At 54.3% G+C, this 22,853-nt stretch overlaps 7 protein-coding genes across 7 annotated transcripts; 3 read left to right on the top strand and 4 right to left on the bottom strand.

Moving 5' to 3' along the window:
- Positions 1-803: 803 nt before the first annotated feature.
- MAM_02778 (ribose-phosphate pyrophosphokinase II) lies at positions 804-2,283 on the top strand (the record flags this gene model as incomplete). The annotated part of the gene is made up of 6 exons (XM_040821577.1): positions 804-883; positions 1,086-1,386; positions 1,463-1,780; positions 1,885-2,020; positions 2,079-2,152; positions 2,221-2,283. 6 exons carry the CDS (start codon positions 804-806, stop codon positions 2,281-2,283), a joined length of 972 nt encoding a protein of 323 aa, XP_040680146.1.
- A 1,089-nt stretch (positions 2,284-3,372) lies between these two features.
- Positions 3,373-8,861, top strand: MAM_02777 (endosomal peripheral membrane protein; the record flags this gene model as incomplete). The annotated part of the gene is made up of 6 exons (XM_040821576.1): positions 3,373-3,450; positions 3,527-3,593; positions 3,669-4,049; positions 4,111-4,199; positions 4,253-6,730; positions 6,795-8,861. 6 exons carry the CDS (start codon positions 3,373-3,375, stop codon positions 8,859-8,861), a joined length of 5,160 nt encoding a protein of 1,719 aa, XP_040680145.1.
- A 145-nt stretch (positions 8,862-9,006) lies between these two features.
- On the top strand, positions 9,007-10,968 carry MAM_02776 (tRNA (uridine-2'-O-)-methyltransferase TRM7; the record flags this gene model as incomplete). Its single annotated transcript, XM_040821575.1, has 2 exons — positions 9,007-9,769; positions 9,827-10,968. 2 exons carry the CDS (start codon positions 9,007-9,009, stop codon positions 10,966-10,968), a joined length of 1,905 nt encoding a protein of 634 aa, XP_040680144.1.
- Positions 10,969-11,185: 217 nt separating this feature from the next.
- Positions 11,186-11,876, bottom strand: MAM_02775 (Acyl-CoA N-acyltransferase; the record flags this gene model as incomplete). Its single annotated transcript, XM_040821574.1, has 2 exons — positions 11,186-11,532; positions 11,639-11,876. The coding sequence occupies 2 exons, from the start codon at positions 11,874-11,876 to the stop codon at positions 11,186-11,188; spliced, it is 585 nt and encodes a 194-aa protein (XP_040680143.1).
- Positions 11,877-14,460: 2,584 nt separating this feature from the next.
- On the bottom strand, positions 14,461-15,072 carry MAM_02774 (uncharacterized protein; the record flags this gene model as incomplete). The annotated part of the gene is made up of 1 exon (XM_040821573.1): positions 14,461-15,072. One exon carries the CDS (start codon positions 15,070-15,072, stop codon positions 14,461-14,463), a length of 612 nt encoding a protein of 203 aa, XP_040680142.1.
- A 1,191-nt stretch (positions 15,073-16,263) lies between these two features.
- On the bottom strand, positions 16,264-17,395 carry MAM_02773 (cross-pathway control 1; the record flags this gene model as incomplete). The annotated part of the gene is made up of 2 exons (XM_040821572.1): positions 16,264-17,190; positions 17,306-17,395. The coding sequence occupies 2 exons, from the start codon at positions 17,393-17,395 to the stop codon at positions 16,264-16,266; spliced, it is 1,017 nt and encodes a 338-aa protein (XP_040680141.1).
- Positions 17,396-21,473: 4,078 nt separating this feature from the next.
- Positions 21,474-22,445, bottom strand: MAM_02772 (uncharacterized protein; the record flags this gene model as incomplete). Its single annotated transcript, XM_040821571.1, has 1 exon — positions 21,474-22,445. The coding sequence occupies one exon, from the start codon at positions 22,443-22,445 to the stop codon at positions 21,474-21,476; it is 972 nt and encodes a 323-aa protein (XP_040680140.1).
- Positions 22,446-22,853: the final 408 nt, after the last annotated feature.

Genomic DNA, 22,853 nt, shown 5'->3' with positions numbered 1-22,853 from the left:
GGTCGCAGTTGAGCCCAGATGGAAAGGGAGGAGAGAGGAGGAGAGCTGGCTAATTTATTCTCTTGCGGGAGTCGCTGACGGGTGCTGGTGCCATTCGACTGCGGAGGGCGGACTATCGGAGGTTGAGGTGACGAAGTGACGACGACGAGACGTCAATAACGTGGACGTCTGATCAAATAGCTTTTAGTTATTGCTTCCCCAAGGTAAGAAGTACCTGCCTGGGTAAAGTACTTAAGCCGGCGGGTACTTGAATGGGTGCTTAAGTACTCCGTAGTTGGAAGCCTAAGTGGCTTTGGGTCAGTACTCAAGTACTTGAGTAAGTACCTAGGTACTTAGTAGTGGGCTGGCAGCCGCTTGGCGCACCAAGGACGCCTGGAGGGGTCCTGTTTTGGGGGGGTTCGTGGCCTGGGACAACCGCTGCAGGGCCTCTGCTCGGGGGACATGCGCACATGGGGAGTTGAACCAGACAATGATGGAGTCGTGGAGTCATTCCGTCGGCCCAGGGCGAATGGCTTGAGCCGGCCGACGTCAACGAAAAAAAGAAAAAAGCATCTCTGTGCACCCGGCGCAGAAAGTACGCATCAAATCAAGTATAAAAAGGCAAAACAGTGGAAAGTGCTGGTCTCGAATCCTAGTGCCGGACTCCTTGGCCCGTCTCTTGACTCCTACACTTACAGTCTGAGTCTGGTACGAGGTGCCTTGACAGCCTCCATGTCCGAGTTGGCGCCAAAATTTTGTCTCTGACTTCATCTGCGTGCGCAGCGCATTTTCCCGACTCTCCCTCCCGCCAAACATCGCCGGCCATGTTGGACCAAATGGCAAACGAAATCAAGCTCATTTCGGGGAGCTCTCACCCGGAGCTTAGTGCCAAAGTCGCCAGTCGGTATGTGATTTTTTTTTTTTTAAAAAAAAATTGTCTTCTCCCCCACCCTCTCTCGCAACTGCACAAGCGCAAGCAAGATCACGTATCCACCCAGCCTCGCTGCCACGATGATGATGGTGGTGATGATGGTGATGATGATGACGACGACGACGACGATAATCGCTGCTGCTGCCCCGTCGAAAAGACTGACGTTTCGTCTCAGGCTAGGCATTGATGTCGCCAACACAATGAGCCTCAATTACTCAAACCAGGAGACTAGTGTGTCTATTGGCGAATCTGTCCGAGATGAAGACGTCTTCATCCTGCAGTCGACTGCCCCCGGAGACGTCAACGACGGGCTCATGGAATTGCTCATCATGATCCATGCTTGCCGAACTGCTTCTGCTCGTCGCATCACTGCCGTCATCCCCAACTTTCCTTATGCTCGCCAGGACAAGAAGGACAAGTCTCGTGCTCCCATCAGTGCCAAGCTCATTGCCAACATGTTGCAAGTCTCTGGTTGCGTATGTGAAACGCGTAAAAAGCCCTGTACGGCTGACCAGCTTGTCATGACCGTCACCGCTGACCCCCGTCTCCTAGAATCATGTCATCACCATGGACTTGCACGCCTCACAGATCCAGGGCTTCTTCAACGTCCCTGTCGACAATCTCTATGCTGAGCCTTCAGTTCTTCGCTGGATACGCGAGAATCTCGAGTCACAGAACTGCGTCATCGTGTCCCCTGACGCCGGTGGTGCCAAGCGGGCCACCGCCATCGCTGACCGCCTGAATGTCGGCTTTGCCCTCATTCACAAGGAGCGACCTCGTCCCAATGTCGTTGGTCGCATGGTGCTGGTTGGCGATGTTCAGGACAAGGTTGCCATCTTGGTCGACGACATGGCTGATACTTGTGGAACCGTATGCAAACTCTCCCCTCATTTTTCCCCCCCTTCCTCTCCTTTCTCTTCTTTTAGGAGGGGAGGGGATAGCTGCCTAGACTAATCATTCTTCCCCCCCAACAGCTTGTCAAGGCAGCCGAGACTGTCAATGAGCATGGCGCCAAAGAAGTCTACGCCATTGTCACTCACGGCATTCTCAGCGGCAGAGCCATCGAGAATATCAACGCCTCCTGCCTCGCCGGCTTGGTCGTCACAAACAGTGAGCTATACTTGCGATTTGCTGGCCTATCAAAATACTATGCTGACATTTTCTGCAGCCGTTCCCCTCGGTGATAAGACTGACAGATGTCCCAAACTCAAGGTTATTGACGTCTCGGCCACTCTGGCAGAGGTATGTGAAACAACTGGTGCCCTTGCCCTTTTCGACCAAGTTCAAATCAGCTTACAAACCTTTATCAGGCCATCCGACGCACACACAACGGTGAATCCGTTTCATACCTGTTCACCAACGCTCCTGTTTAAACATTGACGTGTTTATGAATGGTTTTGAACTTTTCTTTGGTGTCGGTAAGTAAGCTTGTCGAACCCTCGACAGGAAGAACGGACTGTAATTAACATCCTCCCGTTTTTTTTTTTTTTTTTTTTTTTTGAATCTAGGGAGGAGCTGATTTGGACTTTTTTTTTATATATCAAGGTTGATTTACTTGTTTGTGTACAAAGCCAAAGAAAAAAAAAGCTTTTCTGCGCTATTTGAAAGTGCAGGTTTGCTGGCCTGGCCGCCAAAATGGTAGACCTGGTTCTGCCATGACTTACGCCATGTTACCACAGCTTTATGTAGCATAGCCGTGACTCCTTCTTCTGGCGCCGATACTGGCAGACTCGCGATGAAAAGAAATCATGTATGGACCTGGACTATCGTCCGCTTAGATAAGTTGGATTGCTTCGGGGGGTTACGCCATAGAATCGGCACCTCTTATGATACGTATCCCAATCAACGTGCACTATTCTTCCGATGTGAATGTATGGAGACTTGGTCAATGTCACCAAACTGAGTTCACAGTTAGCTTGCTGCAGGAAAGGATGAAGGTTTCTTTTGGGCAGAGAGTTTTGTCCGCCATGTACATTCTTATAAGCCGTGCAGATGTGGAACTGTGTCCATTCGTCCATGCATTTTGTACAACACTGCAGAATGATAGAAAAAAACAAATGAAAAAAACGAGATTGGAGAAATAAAAAAGGTTGGAATTTGGCAAATAATGCTCCCAGGCCGCACCTTAGAAAGGGACTACGCTCAGAACCGAATTGAAAAAAAAATCAAAGTACCCTGATGCTGAGGTTGGGGTTCGAACTCTCGACCATTCTTCTTGCGCGATCCGGTCGAGGTGCGTCAGGAATCATGCGCATGTGGGTCTGAACCTGCCACGTCCCCTTTGAGCACAGGCATCTCTCACACCTCACGCGACAACAGCAGGTCGATATCCGTTGCACAATAAATGCTGAAACCTCGTCTGGATAGGACAAATAGACCTCGGTTTGTTCCTGAAGCTGTATGGATGAGAAACGAGGCTCCATGTGCGCGTATGGGCGGTTTTCTGCGCGGGCTTGTCCAAAATGACCACGCAGCTGCTGGCCAACGAGCTGGCGAACCTCGTACACGAGAGCAAACGGAAGCATAATGACTTGAGACAGGTACGCTTCCAACCGCTCCATGTGGCTCCAAGGCCAGCTACATCGTCAATAAGCTTCTGCTAATACTTGGTTGTAGGCCGCTGAAAAGTCTCTTGAGGAGCTCAAGCAGCTTGGCAGTGTATCTGAGCAAGAAGCCCCAGAATGTATGCGCGTCACCATGGCCAACCTCTCTTTCGAATACATCGATACATCGCCTTCTAACCATTGTTTTTGTCCAGTGCTCTCGCAGAGATCCAACTTTGTCAACCCCTTCATCATAGCATGTGGGACCAAAAACGCGAAATTCACAGCCATCGCCATCGTATGCCTCCAGCGGCTCATCGTCGCCAAGGCCTTGCCCAAGTCCAAGCTCGATCAGGCTCTGGAGGCGCTGATGCAGGCGTCTTCTGCTGGACTAGATGTTCAGCTCAAGATTCTGCAGGCTCTTCCTTCTCTGCTGCAGAACTACTCTGCGGAGTTGAATGGCAATTTGCTAGTGACGGCGTTGAATATTTGCTTCATTTTGCAAAGTAGCAGGAACGCCATTGTGAATCATACCAGTGCTGCAACGCTGCAGCAGTTGGTTGTTTCGGTGTTTGACAAGGTTGTTTCAGAAGATAGTAAGTCCTAGGGCTTGTGGGAGGCATTGGAAGGAGGCACTGGTGCTTACACGTTGCTCAGAGAATGGATCAGATGCCCCGGTTGTTGGCGAAGCGCCGTCTGCAGATGCGCAGCTTCAACTTCGTGCAGCAGCTCTTGATGCGTACAGAGTAGGCTACCTCGTACAATCCCAAAGACGAAAGTGGCTAACCGACATTCGCAGATATTCAACGATCTATGCCTCATGACGGAGAACCAGAGACCAGAGTTCTTGAGATTCTCGAGTCTACCGCAAACCTTTGGCCTGGAGCTGATTGAGTCGGTTATAACAAATCACGCCTCTGTATTCACCACACACGCTGAACAGGCACAGATTCTTCGCGTGAGAGTAATGCCTCTTATTTTCAGTGCTCTCAAGGGCAAGCCTTCCTTTGCTACGACAGTCAGACTTGTCCGCATCCTGTATACACTGTTACGAAGACACATCGACATTTTGCCAAATGAGTGCAGTGACGGTCTGGAAATTCTCACGCACCTCCTGGACCAGGATTCGGCATTGTGGAAGAGGGCGCTCTGCATGGAAGTGTTCAAAAGCCTGTTCGGCGACTTTGCCTTGGTCCGAAAGATATTCTCCCTATACGACAACAACAGGGAAGAGAGGGGCATCATCAAGACAATGGCAGCTACTTTCGTCAGGCTAAGCACAGAAAAGCCTGCAGTTATTGGACTTGGCCATCAGTCCACAATGCCAATTTCCGATCCGTCGGTCAATCTTTCTCAATCCACAGATCAGGCGATGCTTGAAGCCGGCATGAGTGGCATAATTAGCAGCTCCATCAACTCTGAAGCTTCAAAGACTGGCATCAGCACTCAATGGAGCTCTGTCAGAGTGCCTTGCATTGACCAGCTTGACAAGACCGACCCACCATCGATCCCCGAATCCTATGTCTACAGTCTGATTCTGTCGTGTCTCTCATCGTTGTCGGACGGTATGGCCAAGTTCATCCTACCCCTTACGGTCCCTAGCGAGGGCCGCACGCGTCGCAAGGCCTCAAAGCACGATTCTGGTCGAGACTCTCCTGCTCCTTCCGATTCGCTGAAAAAGAAACCCGGCTTGGAAAGAACGGCATCTTTTAAAAAGAATCCGGTTCCCGTCAATCCGCTCCGCTTTGAAGACCACCCCATGTATTCAGACGTCAAAATTTGCGCTGCCATCGTTGATGAGTGCTGGCCCGCCATTCTTGCGACGTTTTCTACATTCTTGTATGCTTCCCTGGATTCTGAATATTATCATGGCCTGGTGCGATCGTTTCAGAGATTTGCTCATGTATCTGGCTTGCTGCAGCTTGCTACTCCCAGAGATGCTTTCTTGTCAACACTGGGCAAGTCTGCTGTGCCTCCTAATCTGCTCACTGCTTGTATGAACTACGGGCAGGCCAAATCTGCTACGCCCAGCACCCCCTCTGACACGGCAAACACAATTCTCAGTAATGCCCGTGGTCTCTTGAGTGTCGAGACATTGACACCAGTCTCCCCTGCGACAGACAGGCAACGGAATACCTCATTTGATGCTGGCGCTGCGTCGTTGAACACCCGAAATTTACTCTGTTTGCGAGCCCTTCTCAACCTCGGGATTGCACTTGGCCCGACCTTGGGCTCGGCATGGGGCATCATCTTCGAGACCTTGCAACAGGCAGATTTCGTGTTGTTCGCCAGTGGCAAGGCACCTGGTCGAACCCCGTCCGTTGGGCGCGGGGTCGAGCAAGGCGGGGACTCCGACTCATTGATGGCCAACTTCAATAACGAGATAAGGTCTGTCGAAACTGCGGCGTCGAGGTTGATCGAAAGCACTGTTGACTTTCCCAACGCGTCTTTCGTCGAAGTCGTTCAGGCAGTGTGTAATCTCCTCGAGCAGAGCTCTCCGGAGAAACCGGAATCGGGTGACCCAACTTCCCCGTCGCCCATGGAGTTGTCGCATAAGCAGCTCGGCCATGGCCACCGTCGCGTGTTGAGCTTCTCCAGTACCCTGTCCACATCGTCAAATCAAGAGTTTTTATTTGCGTTGGCCAAACTTGGTGAAATTGCAAGTGTGAACTTGGAAAGACTTCTGATGAATAACCCGGCGGCGTCAGGTTGGAATATTTTGATGAACGAGGTCATCCATGCCCTAGATTCTCCGGTCTTTGGGACCCCTGTCAGAGTCAAAGCTGCAGAGACGCTTTCCCGCTTTATTCTTGAAGCGGCCACGGCAACGACGTCGATTCCGGAAGACAGCAGAGGACCGGTGCAGTTCAGGCTACTCTCATCGTTGCGGGATGCACTGGCCGCCCTGAACCAAAACGCCCGCGCTGCATCGGTCGCTAGTGTGGCGACAGACATTGACGTTCATAAAATCATCCTTGAAGGTTTAAAGAGTTTAATCGAAGGCTGCGGCGAAAGCCTGGTGAGTGGTTGGGATATTGCGTTTGACATCATTGGCAGCGGATTCGTGGCCTCCAACGCTATCCAGGAGCGTAAACGAGGCTCAGAGGCCGGATTGCTCTCCACACGATCACCCAAGCTGACTCGATCAGCATTCGGTTCATTGCAGCTTATTTGCTCCGACTTCTTGTCGACTCTTCCCAAATCTTGCTTCTCCATCCTGGTACATACGCTGTACAAGTTTTGCTCCCAAGACGACGATCTGAACATTGCGCTAACGGTAAGCTCGCATGGTAGTATGCCTTCACAAACGTGTGTGCTGTGTACTGATCGAATCATTGCAGACGGTCACCTTCTTCTGGGTTTTGTCCGATTTTCTTTCTGCCAAGGCAAATACTCTGGAGATCAGAGCCGATCTACTGAATGGGTCCGACGAGTTCGAGCTGGAAAAGAAGGCAGCAGATCACACACAAAAGGGCTCGGATGCTGCCTTGTGGATGCTGATGCTTCTCAGATTAGCCACAGTCACCTCGGATGAGCGTCTTGACTTGCGAAACTCGGCCATTCAAACATTGTTGGGAATTTTTGATGCAAATGGCGGCCGCCTAAACGCCGAAGCTTGGTCAGTATGCATCAAGTCGGTCATTTTCAAGCTTCTGTATTCTCTGGAGGAGGAGCTTGACGTCGCTCCTGACGATGACATGAATGAAAGAGACAAGATGGACTGGCACGACACTGCTGTCGTTGTTCTTGATGGCATCTCCGGCCTTCTCGCCAATCACATCGACGTTCTAACCGCCCATTCGTCGTTCAATCAGCTTTGGCGGGAACTGCTTGGACATTTTGCAACTTTGCTTGATTTCAAGGTTCTTGAGATCAATACTGCTACCTTCAAGGCACTGAGTCATGTGCTCTCACAAACTGGAGACAACAAAAAACCAATTTTCAACAAGACGACAGTTGAATTCGCGTGGGACTTGTGGTCGAGGGGCATCCCTACCTCAAATGCAGTTGGCGACAAGGCAGACGACAATCAGGGCTGCTTGGCTGCATATGTTGCGGCACTACGAGATGTCTACAGACTAATTCAAGAAGATGTGACTGTTGACAATGTGAGGCGCATGCTTACCTTGCTGCGTCAGACCGTGGAAGAGGCCTCGGTTGGTACGCATGTTTCCGACATTGAGCATGCTACAAGTCTGCAAACTCAAACACTTGCGGCTGTGCAAATGATTCGCACTGATGTAGACGGAGTACCATCAGCCATGATCAAAGAGGTGTCGGAGTTTGCCACATTGGCGTACAAGCGAGAACTCGGCGCCTCTGGCTCGAGGCGCACATATGTCGCCATGTCCAAGGCCAGTATGAAGTTTGTCGAGACTCTCATATCGAAACACGCGTCGGACAAGGACATTTACAGCAGTGGAGCGTTTTCGTACGCGCTATCAGCTCTTCTCAAGCCAATCGCTTTGAAATACGACTTGCCCGTCTCTACGAAATCAGTACAGCCCTGGAGACTGGCAACCTCGTCGGTGCTGTGTATACTGAAGGCTACACTGCCAAAGCTCAAGACCCTAGAAGTTCCTGGCGACGTGATTCCGGAAATCTGGGTCGCTGTCGTCGCCGTGGCAGATGGTATTCTCAGCGCGGAGTGCGGCAAGGCTGCCGACAGATCATCTTTTTTCGACGACGAAACATTCGACATTTCGTCGTTCCACAGCCTCCGAGCCCTGATTGTTCCGTCTCTTGGGTCCGAAAATGTACCAGATGAAGCCAGAAAGCGGTATGCCGAGAGTCTCTTTAAAAACTCCATTATTCACGATTTTGCGCATACAGAACACGAGTTTCCAGGCCAAGAGGACGAAGACGGCCTACGCTCCCTCTACGCACCGAAGCCAGGTCGTACGGTGGCAATTCCGCCCACGCAACGAAAGAGGATGGCGTACGTCGCATTCGACGAGCTATTCTCGTTGGTATCTGCCCGAGACCCGGCAGAGTCAACCACTCTCGAAGCCACGGAACAAGAGTCGACGAAAAGTAAACAAGCTGAGCCAGGGGAACTCGTATCCGCACTCCGCAACCGCATCGCCCGAGTAGCAGCACCGTTTCTCATTCTCCGCTGCGCACTAACCATTGGCGCCTATGTAGCTGACCAGCCACTGCGTGGCCAGATGCCACAACCGCTCAGTCAGCGCAAGGAGCTAATTTGGGTGCTGACGAAGCTCGTAGAGCTGGAAAGCCGCGGCGAGGCCATTCCGTCTTCGGGGAAGGCTGAAGGCGAAGGGAGGAAGCATCTTTTACGGCTCTATCCCTTGTTGGTGAGAGCACTGGGAGTAGGAGGGGATGGTGCCGTATTGCGATTGCTAGGGGAGGCGTTGGAGGCTGTGGGTAAGGAGTTGGGGATGATTTAGAATACAGGGTGTACGATGACATGTAGACTTTCATGGCGTTGAAGGTAGAAGTAAAAAATGTAGCGCGTACCCTGGAGATGCGACAAGTCATTTATTGTTGTGTGTCATCTGTCAGACGTGACTTGGCAGTGGGGCGGGGCATTGAATGCCTTTCGCGGGGCGGCATCCAACCTCCAAAAAAAAAAAAAACCATGATCCGACTTTAACGCCCGACTCTCCTCTCCTCTCCTCTGCTCTCCTCTGCTCTCCTCTGCTCTCCTCTGCTCTCCTCTGCTCTCCTCCCCTCTCCTCTGCTCTCCTCCCCTCTCCTCTGCTCTCCTCCCCTCTCCTCTGCTCTCCTCCCCTCTCCTCTGCTCTCCTCCCCTCTCCTCTGCTCTCCTCCCCTCTCCTCTGCTCTCCTCCCCTCTCCTCTGCTCTCCTCCCCTCTCCTCTGCTCTCCTCCCCTCTCCTCTGCTCTCCTCCCCTCTCCTCTGCTCTCCTCCCCTCTCCTCTGCTCTCCTCCCCTCTCCTCTGCTCTCCTCCCCTCTCCTCTGCTCTCCTCCCCTCTCCTCTGCTCTCCTCCCCTCTCCTCTGCTCTCCTCCCCTCTCCTCTGCTCTCCTCCCCTCTCCTCTGCTCTCCTCCCCTCTCCTCTGCTCTCCTCCCCTCTCCTCTGCTCTCCTCCCCTCTCCTCTGCTCTCCTCCCCTCTCCTCTGCTCTCCTCTGCTCTCCTCTGCTCTCCTCTGCTCTCCTCTGCTCTCCTCCCCTCTCCTCTGCTCTCCTCCCCTCTCCTCTGCTCTCCTCCCGTCCCCTCTCCTCTCCCCCACAATGGGCAAATCATCCAAAGACAAGCGGGACGCGTACTACCGGCTCGCCAAAGAGCAAGGCTGGCGCGCCAGAAGCGCCTTCAAGCTCCTCCAGCTCGACCAAGGTTCCGTCGTCACCCCCCAAGGCCCGCCGGGAAGCACCAACGTCTAACGGTGCCCAGAGTTCAACCTGTTCGCCAACGTGACGCGCGTGGTCGACCTCTGCGCCGCGCCCGGGTCCTGGTCGCAGGTGCTGTCGCGGGTTCTCATCCAGAAGGAGCAGTTCGGGCACAGGGCGTGGCAAGACGACGAAGCCCGCCTCCGCCGGGCCATGCTGGGCGTCGTGCCGGCGTCGACGACGAGCCCGGCCGGGGGGTCGAGGTCTGGGGCGACATCCCCGCGCCGGCCCTGCGACGACGCCAAGATCAAGATCGTGGCCGTGGACCTGCAGCCCATGGCGCCGCTGGCGGGCATCACGACGCTGCGGGCCGACATCACGCACCCCGCGACGGTGCCGCTGCTCCTGCGGGCCCTGGACGCGGACGCGGACGCGGACACGGACGCGGACCCGGCGCCCGGCGGCAGGGCCTCGCGCCCCGTGGACCTGGTGCTGAGCGACGGCGCGCCCGACGTCACGGGCCTGCACGACCTGGACATCTACGTGCAGAGCCGGCTGCTGCTCGCGGCGCTGAACCTGGCGCTGTGCGTGCTCCGGCCGGGCGGCACGTTTGTCGCCAAGATCTTCAGGGGCCGCAACGTCGACGTGCTGTACGCGCAGCTGGGCGTCTTCTTCGGAAAGGTGGCCGTGGCGAAGCCCAGGAGCTCGAGGGCCAGCAGCATGGAGGCCTTTGTCGTGTGCTCCGACTTCAGGCCGCCCCCGGGCTTCCGCGCCAGTCTGGAGGAGCCCCTGGGCCTGGGGGACGGGCTGGACGCCATGGTCAAGGAGAGGGAGCTGCAGTTGCCGGCTGCGGCTCGCGCGGCCATGCAGAATCCGCAGACGGGCGCGTGGGATTGCACCTGCGCCGCCGGGGCGTCCGTCGCGGGCGTCGCTGCGCCTGCTTCTCCTGCCGTGACGGAGATGCACGTCCATGACGACACGAGACGTGCCCGTGGCACTTGCACTGGCACTGGCAGCGGCAGCGGCTCAAGTACGCGATGGATTGCGCCGTTTGTTGCTTGCGGAGACCTGTCAGCCTTCGACTCCGATGCGTCCTATCTGCTCCCCGAGGACCACGTCTCTCTGGATCCCGTGCAACCTCCCATTGCGCCGCCGTATAAACGAGCCATTGAATTGAGGGCTGCACAATCCAGGGCTGTACACTAAAACAAGTACCCAAAAGCACACAAAAACTGCTATGCTAACTGGAATCGAGATTCCGGCCTGATGCCAATGAATATGAAAGAGAAGACCACAAACAAGGCGGGAGCATAGCAAGTCATCATGTCATGTACATGGCTCGTCAACGCCCTGCCATGTTTTCTTTCCCTGCTCGCGCCCTCTTCTTTCCCTCCCTCCACATCTCTCATCCCTCTTCCCGAAATCAATGCTCGTCCGGAACCTCCTTTTTCCCATTGCCCCCCATCTCCAACATGACCAACCCCGCTGAGGGGCCTTTGTCGAAATCGACCGCTCCCAGAGTGCGTTGGTACATGCGAGCAGCAGCTTTGTCGTGGGTCATGAGCATGAGGCCACGAAGGTTTGGCCACTCGTCGACAAGCTCCTTCAGAGCACGCATCATCCAAGAGGCAAGGCCTCGGCGCTGGAACTCCTCGATGATGAAGACGTCAGTGAGGTACGCAAAAGTGACGTAGTCTGTCACGACGCGAGCCAGGCCGATCATTCGAAAGTCGGGCCCTTTGTTCATGTGTCGAGGCCTGCCGCCGTTGCCTATTTTGGGAGAACGTCAAGGGTTAGACGCATGTATCCAGGACGGACTTGAATGTCACGTGCTTGCCCCGTTGGCTTGGAGAGTCTTTTTGCAGCCAAGACTTACGCATCATCTCTTCCTCTGTATCCGGAACATAAAAGACTGCCAAGGTGAGACAGTTGTCGAGCATCTTGCGCATCTGGCTGAGCTCGAGAGGATCGTTCCACCACATGAGGTCCGACTCAAACACCTCGTTCACGGCTTTGGGGTCGAGAAATGTCTTTTCGGTGGTAAGGAAGAAGTTGTCTCTGCACCAGGAACGAGGTGTCCCCTCTGGCTGGACAACGGTGCCTCGAGAACCCATGGTATTCAGTCTCGGCAGTTGACGTTGTATCGACAGAGTTGACAGCTGAAACCAAGCGAGCCTGGCGCCTCAAATTATTTTATGATGGAGCGGTCCGGCTGTGAAAGGTGGTTATAGAAATCAAAGACAGGTGGGGTGAGGGTAGCACAGAAAACCATTGTCCAATAGAAGTTGTTTGCTCTTTCCCCAGGTTATCGGCGTGAAAATAGAGGTCAGGACTAGTATATAGGTGTAACGGTCTGTTGTAGGGGGATGGAGAGGGAAGAAAGTGTGGACGGGTGTAAGTGGCCAGAGAGGAGACAAGATCTGGCTTAAGAGATTCCCAAGATCCCCCCCCATGTGGTTTTGTTGTGTCAGGGCTGCAACACTCGTGAGTGGCTGCGTGCGCCATGCTTTGTGTCGGTATCCACCGATCGTGCGGAAAACATACAAATGTACCAGCACCTGTCTGACGGCCTGACGAAGCATCATGGACTCCGTGTTGCCTGCCAATGCCAGGCTTTGTTTGGCAAAGCACAACGCTTACAATACGGGCCCATTACGTACTTTTGTGGCCCTGTGATTCGAGTCAGCTGCGCCTCTCGTCCACAAACTCTTCCGCCCGCCCTCCCCAGAATTCCAGTCTGGTAGTGGCCCTCCGGGGGGAGCACCGGCGCTCCGTTGGCCGGCATTGGGGCGCCTGGAGCCTGGAGCGCTGCGTCTCCCGAGTCGGTGGCGGCGGTAGGTGGTTGGTTGGTCCGGCTCGGTTGGATTTGGTGTGTGTGGGGTAGTGACGATGATGAGACAAAGAAAGACTCGAAAGTTTTGGGGGGTAACGAGACGTCGCGAAGCCTGCCGGCATGCTGGCATGCTTGCCTCCGACCGCGACGCTCTGGAGACGTGGGGGAGCCGTCCAAAGAGTCCAAACCGGGGCCCCAGGCGGCGATGGCGCAGGTCAGGTGGACACATGGGGCAGGTCGGCCAAGAATCCAAGTATCACCGGTTCCGTATTTCGGGCTGCGCGTCTGTCCAAGTACTCTGCTCCCATCCTCCCGCCGCGATGCTGGAAAGGGCACTGAAGCTAAGCCGTTAGAGATCGAAGGGTGGCAACACGATGGAGAACCGAGATTACAGGTCGTGTTTCGATTGGGCGGGAACTGGACTTTGTTTCCTTCAGACGCGAATATTTTGAACCGTGTTCTTGCAGGCGGTGGAGCGCTTGTACGGTCTCAAATTGAACCTGGCCGAGTCCCACAAACGAATTGAAAGAGGAGATAACGACAAGCTGGAAAGTTATACGGCGTACAACGCGGCGGCTTGTCACAAATGAAAGCAGAGCGTTGGCATCTTGCGGTTGGTGTCGTCGTGACGAGGTTCGGGACGATTGGAGGATGCAGGGGAGCCGTTTTTTAGTTTTTTTTGGGGGATTTTTTTTTCTTGCCCTCTTTCCTCTTCACCTTGGATAACATGCCTTCTCGGGTCATCTCCCGGAATCTGTTGTGCTCCTTCCGCTGTCCCTCAGAAGCGTCAACTGGTCAAAGGGCAACTGACCGGTCCGTACTTGCCGGTTCATTGTCGGGACTCGTAGTAATGGAAGCAGGCAGACACCTCAGGCCTTCATCTCGGACTGTCAAATGGCAAAGAAGGGAGGACAGATGGTGAGGGGATTCGTTCTTAAAATTCAACGCCAGAAAGTTTGAAGTCATTGCTTCAGCTTGCTCGAAACCAACTACACGCACCCTGCGCTACTTGCCGGGGATCATCGGTGCTCTCGTCCGTCAGCTTCTTCTGACCATTCAGCTCACCAACCCTGCAAGGTTACATCATCTTGTACAGCGGCGTCTCCTCCCGACATGACACTTTCCGCTTCTCGCAACACGACCTCTTGCGGGCCGAGAGGGACTGGCAACGTTTCAAGCCTATCCCAATCCTTCTGTTTCCGTCTCCCGCCCCCCGTCTCATGGTGAAGACCAACCGAAGCAAAAAAGAAGCCAAGCATTCATTCTCTGGCCCACCCAGCCTTTACCCCAATTCCCCTTTCTGGCGCGTGGTCGTGAGAGCCTGGCAACCTTGTCGACAATGATTTTCCCCAACTCTTCAACTACCGCCCTTTTAATGCAGCAATCTTCGACACTTTCCACCGGTTGGGTACGGACGGCATGGACTCGCAGAGAATTGTGCTATCCTTTCACTCTTGTGTATCAGCTGCAATGCACGCCAGAGCAAGCCCCTCTTGTCTTATCCAACCAAAAGCCACATTCATGCTTTAGACCCTGGCTGTATGGCATCCACCGCCGATTCCGGACGTGCCATGGAACGGGGCCGTGATTTCCAGCGCCGGCACAGACCCGACACCCGCAAGAATAGGCCACGACATTTATTTGGGCAGCAATACTCCGGATATCATTGTGTCACAGTATGTGGAAAGCAACATCCATCCGTGGCCAAAGCGTATGCTGACGTACTCGGTTTCATCCATTTATTGTGAGATCACACTTGCAACTTTACGCTCCCGTGTTTTGACGTTCTCATCGCCTAGTCTGCCAACAAATTGATACCATGTAATGTACAATATCCCCAGCTCAGGATATCTCATTCCTTGGCTTTAAACCAAGGCAAGCCCTGCAACCACACCGGCAGCCAGCCAGCCAGCCAAGACGGAGCCGGCTGTCGGGAGAGCGACTGCCGCGCCGGTGCTGGCCACGGGTTGGATGCTTGGTTTCGTGGTGTTGGTCGTAGACACTCCACTGCTTCCCAAACTTGCTGGCGCGCTCGTCACCATTGTCATCGTCGAATTCGTCTGTGGCAACTCAGGAGCTTTGGTAATAGTACTAGGTGCCTCTCCGCTAGCGGTTCCAGACGAAGATGGAGCGGCGGTAACCCCAGCAGCAGAGCTGCTGGTGATCTTGGCAGGGCCGTCAGTGGCCGGAGCTTGGCCAAGGGTCTTGGGGTTGATAAAAGAGGGCGAATAGGTTTCAGTTCCTTTATAGGCGGCACACCCCGGGACGGTTGTCTTGGGAGGAGCTCGGCCGCCGCCACAGTCGAGAATTTCGCAGAGCTCTCCAGATTCTGGGACGTACCAGACGCGGGTTGCGAAGGACTGGCCACCGGGGTAGGCACTAACTGTGTCAAAGTAGGTGCATCCAACGAGATTTGTGCGGGCAAGGGCCGAAGACGCAAGGCACAAGGCGCCGAGAGCAGAGGAACGGAGGCCCATGGTGGGAGTGTGTGGTGAAGGGTTCTGACAGCGAGGCTCGAGTGTACAGGCGATGAGGGTGCTTCTGCGTTGTAAGACGAGATGGACGACGTGCGCGGGCACCTCGGTGGAGGGAGGGCGAGGAGAATGGGACTGAGAACGAGGGACTGAAAACGAGGGAAGGGACTGAAGAGGGACTGAAAACGAGGGACTGAAAACGAGGGACTGAAAACGAAGGGCTATCCCACGACAATGGACGCAGAGACTCAGAGACTGACTGTCCTAGAATTCGCAGCCGAAGCGTCGAGAGAAAACGGATGTCCGGTTGAGCAGCTTTTGTATGTACGCTCGCGGTGGGCGGGTCATGGCGTAGTATTCTCTAGTTTTCAGCCGCAATTCAGGGGAGGTCAGCCCGCTGGTAGCAGGAATCCAACCCTTGCTAGTATGTATACGTAGTGGTGATTGAGGCCCTGCATGCTGTCCGTGAATACCACTCCGTACTTCTATTAATATACAAGACGGGACGGGCAAACGAGATTGACGCGGGACACTGCCTGCCCCAGGTACTCGGTAAGCAAGTAGCTGGGCAACCTTGCACGGCGGAAATAAAAAGACATTGTAAAGGGCCACCTCCTATTGGCTACATACAGTAAGCAAGTACACCGTACACATCCCGCGCGACGCCGCACTGAAACACAGCATCGTCATGACTCATGACGACAACCCGATGCACAGACTAACCGGGGCTCCCGCTAATGGCCATCCCGGCGGTAGCGCTCAATACACGGAGTACTACCCCAATTTGGGTTGATTTCACCAAGGTCGATGCCGCCGGGGCTGAATGGCAAACTACTAGTAACTACTCAAGTACGCTACACTGCCATGGTCAAGGCTGGACAAGCGAACGGCGGAACAACGGCTCCGGGCAAAACCGTCGCCGTCCCTGTTCAAGGCCCGCGAAAAGGTAAGACTGCTTGGCACATAGCCGTTGACCGACCGGCCGCCTAGGGGCACGTTTGATCGTCATAAACCGTGCCGAGTAGTGCGAGGATTGATATTGGAAATATACCTGAGCTAGCCGACACTGGAAAAGCAACAACTAAAACATTACAAGTCTCCAAAATTTATACTCTTGCACGGGGACTTCTGACGAACTTGGTGTGTAGGAAAAAGCTAGGAAAAAAAGGAAACCTATTCAATAGCAATCAACTTTTATATTTGCGGACCCGATTGCGAAAGCGCAATCTCCTTCCAATGATCACGTTCCGCCTCGAGTTTGGCAATACGGTCCTCGAGTTCTTCCAAGCGCTGAGCCTTGCGCTCACGCGACTTTCGAGCTGCGAGGGTGTTACGAGCTCGCTTCATGGCAACGGGATCACCGGGGTCTTCAACGATGATGGGGGGCAGAGGCTTGTCTAGCTTGCGCGAGCTGACCCCGGCAACGGAAGAGTGACGACCGCTGCCGGTAGGCGAATTGGTGGCCTTCTTACGGTTGCCAGACCCAGAAGCAGGGCTGACAGAGTCCATGTCATCCGACGTCTGGGCAGGTGAGTCCTCAGGGTTGACCTCGGGGCCATTGTGGCCCGAGTCTTGAGGGAACAGGGGGTACCAAGGATCGCTGGAGCTCTCCAAGTCTGCACTGCCAAAGTTGGGTGAGACGTCGAATCCATCAAAGTCCGGAGACTCGTCGTAAATGGACGGTGATGTCAGAGCAGTGAGAGCAGAGGAACTTGGCGCGGACATGAAGGGCTCTTGAACAAGTAAATCCTGAGGAGAAACAGTGCCCACGTTGGACGTGGAGCTTGACATGCTGCCCCTGAAATCCATGGCAGACAGAACGGCTGGAGATGAGAATGCGGACGCACCGCCTTCAAAGGCGGTGAATTCATCCAGGTCTACGTCTGCCGCGTTCATCATCTTGGCTGATTGGTGGATGTTACCGGCGCTCTGGTTGAACAATGGCACAGGGGGGCGGGCAGAATCTTGCTGTTGTTGGGTCCTCTGCTGACTGCTCAGGGAGGCGGACGACGGAGCCGACGGAGCGTAAAACTGATTGGAGAAACGGTTGGCGTTGACTGAAGACGATGACTGATGTCCAAGATATCCAATTGCCTGGAACAACTGGGCAACTGGCTGACTCTGGACAGCCGAAGAGGGTAGCTTGCCTATGCGATTGTGGTGTGAATGACGGCGCTGGCCGGGCAGCTGGGCAGAGGACCGACTAGGGACTGGACTGGGCTGGGGGTTGTCGAACAAGACGAAGTCTTGCTGGTTCTCGACGGGGCTCCGGAGTTGGTGCGCGGGTGATGCCGGCAGGGCTGCTGATGGGGAGTTGGGAGGCCATGTTGATTGAGTATCCGTGGTGAAGACTGAAAAGTCCTGGGCCGAAATGGTGGCGGTGGTGAGAGGAGAACTCAAGCTGATGCTGTCTGTAGCAGTGCTGAAGTCCAGATCAACCAAAAGGTGAGCTGAACGGGGAAGGGATTGAGTGGGGTTGATGTTTTTTATGTCTTGAGAAGAAATTTTGACGATTTGTGTGGGAGCTCTGGAAAAGAGGTGGTTTACAGCATCTTGAAGGCCGCCTGAGGCGTTGATCTGACTTGTGACTTGTATGGTAGAAGAGGTGCTGGGGGTGGAGGAGAAGACGGGTCAGTCAGATCTTGGGCATGGCGAGAACTTGGCGAGGTTTTGTATTTCTCAGGCAGCAAGCGGCGGAGTGCACGCGTGCACGGGTGCGGTACCAGGTGGAGCAGGCGTAAAGCCGCACCCAGTCCTAACAGAACCGGGTGCCAGGCGGCAGGCGAGGCTGTTAAGGGCTGAGGGCGCCTTGTCAGGTACCGCGCCCTTTCGCCAGTCGGTGGGTCTGACCGGTGACTCACACTTTTTCGCATTAACCGTGTTGAGACAGAACCCCGCGACGTGGTCGCGCAAGGAAGAAGGAAGGCGCGGCACAAGACGGGTTCCTCAAATTCCCGTCCTTCGCCCAAGGCTCAGGGAGCGACTGGGGAGCGCATCGTGCATTGCCTATTGTACTTGGCAAACCATGGTATGCTAGTGACTGCTCTACTGCGTATATCCGTGGCATGTCAATTGCTTGTCCCAGGCAGCCAGTCCTGCGACCTAAACGAACGAGGGGCACAAGTCCTACCAAGCCCAAGCGGCCTCCACATGGTTGCACCATCGTCTTCTCGATACAGCAAAGCTCAGCTTTGCACGCGGAAGGCGGCGCGTGCTCTTGGTCGCCGGGCCCGGGACCTCTGTGAGGCTGTGCATCTGTGATACACAATACGTGGGGCGGAGTGGAGGAAGGAATGCGGAAATTAGACACGCACCTCCAAGGCATACTCTGAGGCGTTATTGGCTCATGAAAGCCATCACAAGAAGGTCAGCACAAAAATCTTGTCCAAAGGGCCACGAATCACGATGGTAATACAAACACCCAGCAGAGTGGCTACGAAACGCGAACGACGCCGTCGTCCTCGGCTCGACGACTAACAACCGCCAAGGTGCTCGGACACAAAGGTCGAACACAGATTGCTCGTGTTTTGGGAGTCATGTTACGGCTGGTCTGGAAGGCCCGTTCTTGATCCAGTGCTTCAAGCACGTCGTATGCTGCACCGTTTGCATAGCTGACAATGGAGAGAGGGACAGGAGGTTTGTCGCGTCGACCAAGACGTGAAGAACGCCAATCCGTTCAAGACACCAAGGAAAGTCAGAAGAGGCGCTAATTGGGCAATTCTGCCCCCCCAGGGCTGACCGGGGCAATCCATGGCAAATTTTACGCAGCGTAAGCCGAAAAGATGCCGCTCGTCAATTTCAAGCTCTTGCTGCGGCTTGAAGCCCTCCCACAGCCTGCAAACGGCCTCAATCACCGGGCTGATGTATCGTGGTTGGTCCTTTTCTGCCTCCGTCAGATCACTTCCCGGAGGTTAGAATGAAGCAATATTGCCGCAGCAGCATAGACTGTTGACCCCGTTCGCGTACAGTAATGGCCAAGCTTATGCCCGCCAGTCACAACGTGATCAACCATGGTAATGTTATACCGGAATGCTCCATGGCGGCTTGGTAGTGCGCAATGAGAAAGTCCACAGAGCATGTCAACTCATTATCCACGGAGATCTCGTCCCTGCTGAGCATCCCTGGCAATCTTGTAGAAGGACTGCAGAAAATCGAGGGACAGCCTGAGGCTTTCACCAGTGTACTGTGCACGAATCATTTGATCCCAAGAGGTTCGCCTTGTCGAGTTGTCCTGCCGGGCCAAGCAACCGCGAACTCTGTCCTGGCGACCTGGAAGTCGGAGCAACGCTCACAATACCAATCCACGTCTTTTGGCCGTGCTTGTTGCGTATGTGCCAGAGAGTCATGGCGATTTGGGCTGACGGTCTCACGGACGCTCTGGCGGCGTCGACAGGTCCACGTCCTCGGCCTCGGCTGGCTTCACATCGGCGGCGAGCTTGGATTCGGATTCAACAAGTCGCCGATACTTGGTCCGCAGCAATACAGCGTCCGAGTATGCTCCATGTGCCGGCTGGGAAGTATCCGCAATCGTGCCAGTGCTTGTCATCTGCCGCAGACGGCAAGCCGGTGGGCGGGCTGGCCATCGTCGGGCCTCGACGTTGAATGTTGAATCTTGACCGTGTTACTCTCCAGGCCGCTTGCTCTTCGAGACTCCCGGCGCCGCTCTTGTCCACCACCAGGCCCGGTGCATTTTATTAACTGTATCAGCAGGTCGGGAATAGTGCATAGCGTGACCCGTATATGCACTTGGAATAGTTGATAACATATACGTCACAACAATAAGATGGCGATCAAGTGTGCAGTGCAGCCAGTGCTACACCTGTGTATTTACAACATGTCATTGGCTAGTATTCCTTTAGGAGGCGTGGCTGGCACCTCAGCACAGGCAAGGGATGAGAGAGCCCAAGGGATTTCATGACCTCAACGGCTGCTGATAGTACAACACGCTATAGGGATATATGATGAAGTCACCTCGCCTGGCATTTCAGCACAGGGCAAAGGGATGACAGAGTGGAAGGAATTTCACGGCTTCGACGGCTGTTGATAGCGCAACAAGCTACACGGCTACAGCATGAAGCCGCCAGTATAAATTGCAAGCACATGTACCCTTTGTCGAGTCTGCTCTCCAGACATCCAATCACGCAATTCGCCAGGAGCGTTACTCGTAATTCTTGCCAACAGGATAACCAACAACCTCACTCTACCGCACAATGCTCTTCAAAGGAGCGGGTTTCCTTTTTCTCAGCGTCCTACCGCTGACTCTTGGCCAAGCCGTCCCTGAACCGAAGCTGGTGTCCGCGACGGTGACATCGGACAAGGTGACGTTTTCCTATGATCTGCCGCACACCAGGTGCGGCCCCAGGTTTGGAAAATGGGTTGGCATCATGAAGGCGGGCGCCACCCGCAGTGACGAGGTCAAGGCAAGCAAGGCGTTCGAGGGGACCAAGGGAGAAATTGTGTTCCAAAAGTCTGAATCGGGGACGAAAAGTGGATGGCGGTATTCTTTTGCGAGAATGGGAGCCCAAGAGCCCTTGCCATCAACAATTTCGAATTTGGGCCCCAGAGTCAGTGAGTTGGTGTACGTGCTAGCGGGAGGGCGAGGCGTTCAGCGTCATCGCCGGGAAGAACCAGACCTTGCGCCGCAGAGCCTGGATAGAAACGTACAGGCCGTCCACAGCATTTGTGATGAATTGCGAGCTCGACCAGATGGTTTTGACGGTCCGGCATCTGCAATCAGTGCGGGAAACAACGTGGCGGCTCCTGGAAGATGCTCAAGGGTCGGACAACTTTTTGGGAGCAGTATTCGACCATGCCAGCAGCCGGCGCTTGAACATTGTGCGGTTGCTTGACATTGATAACAGGCATTTCGGATTGTTTGGATTGTTCAGTGCTCATCTATTCTCTTCTTTCTAGGTAACCACCTCGGCAATTAGCTTATTTGCAATTCACCAGACTCGCCCTTGCGTCATGAGCTCCTGTCATCTAGTTGTAGAACACTCACCTGTCTTTGGTTCCTCGGCCCTTTAGCCAAGGTTTTCGAAATTGCAAGATGTGCCCCAGAACCAGCCCATCAAACCAGCCTGAATTTAGGAATTCCAACTTGACGTATATCATGTTTCTTGAAGAGATCTTACTTGGAATCTGTGGTTCTTTCTTGGCTTGACCGGCCCGAGACGCCAAGAGCATCAGCTGGATAAAAAGAAGAACTCTATGAAAAGGCCCCTGCTTGAATGCGGCGGTTGGTGGCTTTGAGACATTGGCAACCAGACTGTGGGTTTCATCCCGATAGAGAAGCTGGTCGAGTTTCATTGATATAGTAACTGGAGGTGAACATTTTCGCACAAGACACGTACGACCTCTGCTCCGTTTTCATCCCGTTGTCTTGTCGGAGTCGATGCTCACTTTCAATCCATCAATCCCTCGAGGAAGCTGTCCGCCTGGCGTTGAGCCCGCCGTGTGCCCACGTTGCGTCGGCGCTTTTCAATTTCTCTACGCCGTGCTTCCTTTCGATCCTCACGAGTCTGGCGCTGTTTTTCAGTCTGCTCGCGCTCCTCGGCCAACTCCTCCATCTCCTTGGTCCTGGTCTCCTCGTCTTTGCTGAACTTGAAGAAGCCCACGCCCTTTGTCCGAATCTCACTGTCAGCGTCGTAGTGTTTCCGGTCCGGGGGTGTCGCGCTGCGGTCCCGCTTCCGAGCCAATTCCTCCATTTTCTCGGCGTCATCCGGGTTGAAAGCCATTGCTTGCACGGCATCTCCGTAAATCAGCTTCGCTGGCGCACTCGGTCGCGCTGACATGCGCTCGAGTTCTTCTGCGCCCAGTAATCCTCGGCGCGCTCGACGCTCCATGCGTTCCTTTTCGGCTTTAGTCCCGCGTCTGAGCCGCCCGAATTCATCCTCGTACTCTATTACCCCACTGCTGCCATCGCTTCCGTCGTCATCAGAGCTTGAGCTTGAGTGGTCTTCTTTTCCCTCGATATTCTCCGCCCACTTCCGGTCAAAGTCCACCAGGGGAGACGCCTCGTTTTCCTTTGGCACGTAGTCCCCTCGCTTCATCGCTGCATATAGCCGCGCCTTGTCTTCCATCTTTCGTCTTGCACGCGCCAGATTTTGAGTCTCCTCTTCCGTTCCGGCGACTTCCTTGAGTGCTAGTTTGCCATCGTCCTTTCGGGAGCTTTGCTGCTTTGGTTTGCTGCTTCGGTATATGTTGTCCTTTGGTTCCCTGGAGGGTCTGGTACGCCCTGAAGCCGGTGCTGATGATGTGCTGCTTGACATGAGTGACGTCAACTGTGCTGTAAAATCCAGGGAAGATGAAAGCGCCATGTTCTTCTTTTGCTTCTTGGTAGGTCGCTGGCCATAGAGATTTGGATCTTGGGGCATATTGTATACAGCGGATTGCACTCCGAATACAAGGTATCAATTGCGACTGTGAGGATATATGAGGCTAACGTCTGTGGTGATTCGTCCTGGGATGTTGACACCTCAAGTACGGGATATTTTTTCGCTTGGTATATCAAGATCCTCCTGATCTGCAGATGCAAAATTGGCATGTTGGTAGAGCAAATGTCTGAATGGCGGCATCTGGTGGGTTGGACTGGAGGACAATTTATTAAGCACGATTTAGCACAGCCACTAACTACTACATGGCTAGCCACAGTCACTGCTACCGGGTAGGTACGTGCCCTAGCCACAGCCTGCCCCTCCATGCATGCCGAAGTTGCTAGCTGGCGCCTCTGGGCCACCCGTCGATGGCGCCAAGTGCCCTCCCCCGCCATCAGATTGTAGAGA

This window comes from Metarhizium album (assembly GCF_000804445.1).
Source record: "Metarhizium album ARSEF 1941 chromosome Unknown scaffold_5, whole genome shotgun sequence".
NCBI lineage: Eukaryota > Fungi > Ascomycota > Sordariomycetes > Hypocreales > Clavicipitaceae > Metarhizium > Metarhizium album.
The sequence above is the reverse complement of the archived record's forward strand: the minus strand, read 5'-3'. Positions and strand labels throughout refer to the sequence as shown.